We start from the raw sequence: 2,586 nt of genomic DNA on the forward strand, positions 1-2,586 counted from the left end.
CATATCCGCCAGGGTTACTTTATTGGACAAAACATACACAGCTCATTACAACAAGGACAACACATAGGATAGGTGTTTGTTTGTGTATGCGTTTGTGTGAATGTTGTTTGTGAAGGTTAACATTTAAGTGTGGGTGTATGTGTAGAACAATGTGTACGAATGGACGACAAGAGGACATGGACGGACAGTAGAAGATAAACAAGTAACAAGAGATAAACAATTAGACGCACAAGAAACAGCGAGACAGGAGCACGAACGAAAACATTGACACAAAGTAAAAATGAACATAGAGTCTATGCTGCAACGCCCCATTTTCTTATTGTCACTGAGGGGAAGGAACACGGAATTTGAGCGGTGACTGCTACACTGCAACACTCCACCAGACCTGTGGAGACACCTGTACATGAAAATGTATGTTAGGCAACTACAAAAACTTTTAGTAGTGATTACTGTAACCCTTCCTACAACACTTTACTGCACCACATTGGACAAATTAACCTCTTAAGGTTTCATGATAAGGCTAACTCTAGTAAAGAGGCAAATTAAGTGGTACAGAACTGAAAGCAAAGCTACCTGAAGCGACTTTTCAAGACCCCAAACGTTTGCTCCACAACAAAACGTGTCCTAATGTGAGCCCTGCTGTAGCGCTCCTCTGCTGCTGTCATTGGATTAGCTACAGGGGTAATCAGCAATGATTCTAAAGGGTAGCCGCTGTCACCTGCATTATAACAAAGCATAAAGCAAAAGAATTATAATAACTTATCTTTATCCTAAGGATGAACACCTCACCATACACACCTAGGAGTAGGTACTCTCCAAACTCTCCTTCAGCAAATCGCTCCCGCAAGTAGCTGTTGCGCCAAATGAATGAATCATTTGTTGACCCTGCGAATGAGTTATTGTGATGAAACCTACATCTGCACTGTAATAAACATTTACCTGTTTATTGGCATATGTACTATGGAGGAATTATAATCAGGCTTAGATATTATAATTAGTACTCAAAATTTCCGGTTAGGTAATAATGTGTCGAGTACCGACTGACATCCTAATATTTGAAATTACCTGGGAATCTGACACAGTAACTAGTGATCAAGCCAGCAGCATCGCATGCGACTTGTATGTTTAGCGAATGGAACCTTTACCTGTTCATGCACAGGGCCTCATCAATTCTTGGACCCTTGGGGGCAACATGTGTACCTGTGGACATTTTTTCACATAAATATTTGCATATTCAATGACAACATAAATATAAATATACATGCTGATGTATCAATTATTACTTCAACAACAGCAAACCATTATTTTCATCATTAATAAATATTTTTTTCTGGACAGTTATTTAGAGTCTTACACTCAATAGCTCCAACAACTCTGGGCAAATTGCGTATTCTTGAAAAGTTTCTAGCCACTGCTCTTCTTCCTTGTTCTGAAGAGGGCATCTTTATCTCACGCATTGCCTTGTTGGACAAAGCATTTGCCACATCCATGAACACCCGGCTTACACTTGGCTGGAAAGGACCTGAAACAGTAACATGGAATTAATCTCATCAGTTGATTACTGGAGCTTAATTCAGTTTCAATAATGTTTCCAGTATCAGGCCCTGCATCCCCCAAACTATCTAAAAGTAATATGCATAGAATTCATTGAGCACCCTCATGTCTGTCTCATTCTTGCAAGAAAATTCGGTATTTGTGAAGTTTCGTCTCAGCCGCTCACACAACAATTTGTATGTTGTTTGCATCTACATTACGACAATTCCAACAACTTTTCTTAATAACGTTTTTCCCGTAAATTAATATTAAGGGATAGTGAAAAAAATAGGAAGTTAGGTTAGGTTAGTTAGGATAGGTTAGGATAAATTGGGATATAAGCAATTTTAAGCTTCAATTCCACGGGAAATGACTAGTTTCTGCCATTCCCCCCCCAAAAAAAAAAAAAAAAAATTTCCACGGGTCCCCCAAGATTGTTGTGGTGGAAGTGGGGGAGTATCTCAGAAAATGTTTTTTTCCCATGGAATTCAAGGTCACAGTTGCATGAATCACATTAAAAACAGTGTGTGTGTGTGGGGGGGGTATATGTTTCATGAAAAAATGGTGGGCGAGATGAAACTTCACAAATTCCGAAAATTCCTGGACACTCATTTTTTTTCATTAAGGATATGGTTCGATTACATTACAGATACCTCTGGGTGAAGCTTGGTGATAACAAACGCCTAGTTTAACTATGAAGGGTTAAAAGGATACTGCTACTACAAGACTCAGTGGCTACACTGAGTTGGAAGTCGTATTCAGGGGTTCTTACCGCTGGTATTATTGCTAATAAGAAACTTACCGGTAATGTTTCCAATAACTTGTTGGAAAGAGCCGCTGGCATACATTATCAGTGCCAGCAGCACCTGTGTGCAGGTGGGGGATGGCGTGTGCCCTCCTCGTCCTCCTCTGTAGATAGGGCTCAAGCTCCGCTATCAGCCGAGTAATCTCTTGTCGAGGGAGTCTGTACTAACTGATGAGCTCTGCATCACTCACGGAGAGAGGTCAAGGCGATCACGTATTCTCCTTTCTCTCCTTAAAGCACGGTCATGC

At 40.5% G+C, this 2,586-nt stretch overlaps 1 protein-coding gene across 1 annotated transcript; it reads right to left on the reverse strand.

Moving 5' to 3' along the window:
• Positions 1-569: 569 nt before the first annotated feature.
• Positions 570-2,381, reverse strand: LOC126992019 (putative nuclease HARBI1). The gene is made up of 5 exons (XM_050850694.1): positions 2,336-2,381; positions 1,355-1,522; positions 1,146-1,200; positions 790-851; positions 570-718 (listed from the first exon to the last, which is right to left on the reverse strand). Exons 1-5 carry the CDS (start codon positions 2,379-2,381, stop codon positions 570-572), a joined length of 480 nt encoding a protein of 159 aa, XP_050706651.1.
• Positions 2,382-2,586: the final 205 nt, after the last annotated feature.

This window comes from Eriocheir sinensis, unplaced genomic scaffold, assembly GCF_024679095.1.
Source record: "Eriocheir sinensis breed Jianghai 21 unplaced genomic scaffold, ASM2467909v1 Scaffold385, whole genome shotgun sequence".
NCBI lineage: Eukaryota > Metazoa > Arthropoda > Malacostraca > Decapoda > Varunidae > Eriocheir > Eriocheir sinensis.

Bases quoted from the DNA above. Each gene is read 5' to 3' on its own strand.
- LOC126992019 (XM_050850694.1), bottom strand. From the start codon at position 2,381: ATGTATGCCAGCGGCTCTTTCCAACAAGTTATTGGAAACATTACCG. The intron at 852-1,145 runs GTAAAGGTTCCA...TTGGCGCAACAG, and splicing joins GAGGCCCTGTGCATGAACAG to CTACTTGCGGGAGCGATTTG. The intron at 719-789 runs GTGAGGTGTTCA...GTTATAATGCAG, and splicing joins CCTACTCCTAGGTGTGTATG to GTGACAGCGGCTACCCTTTA.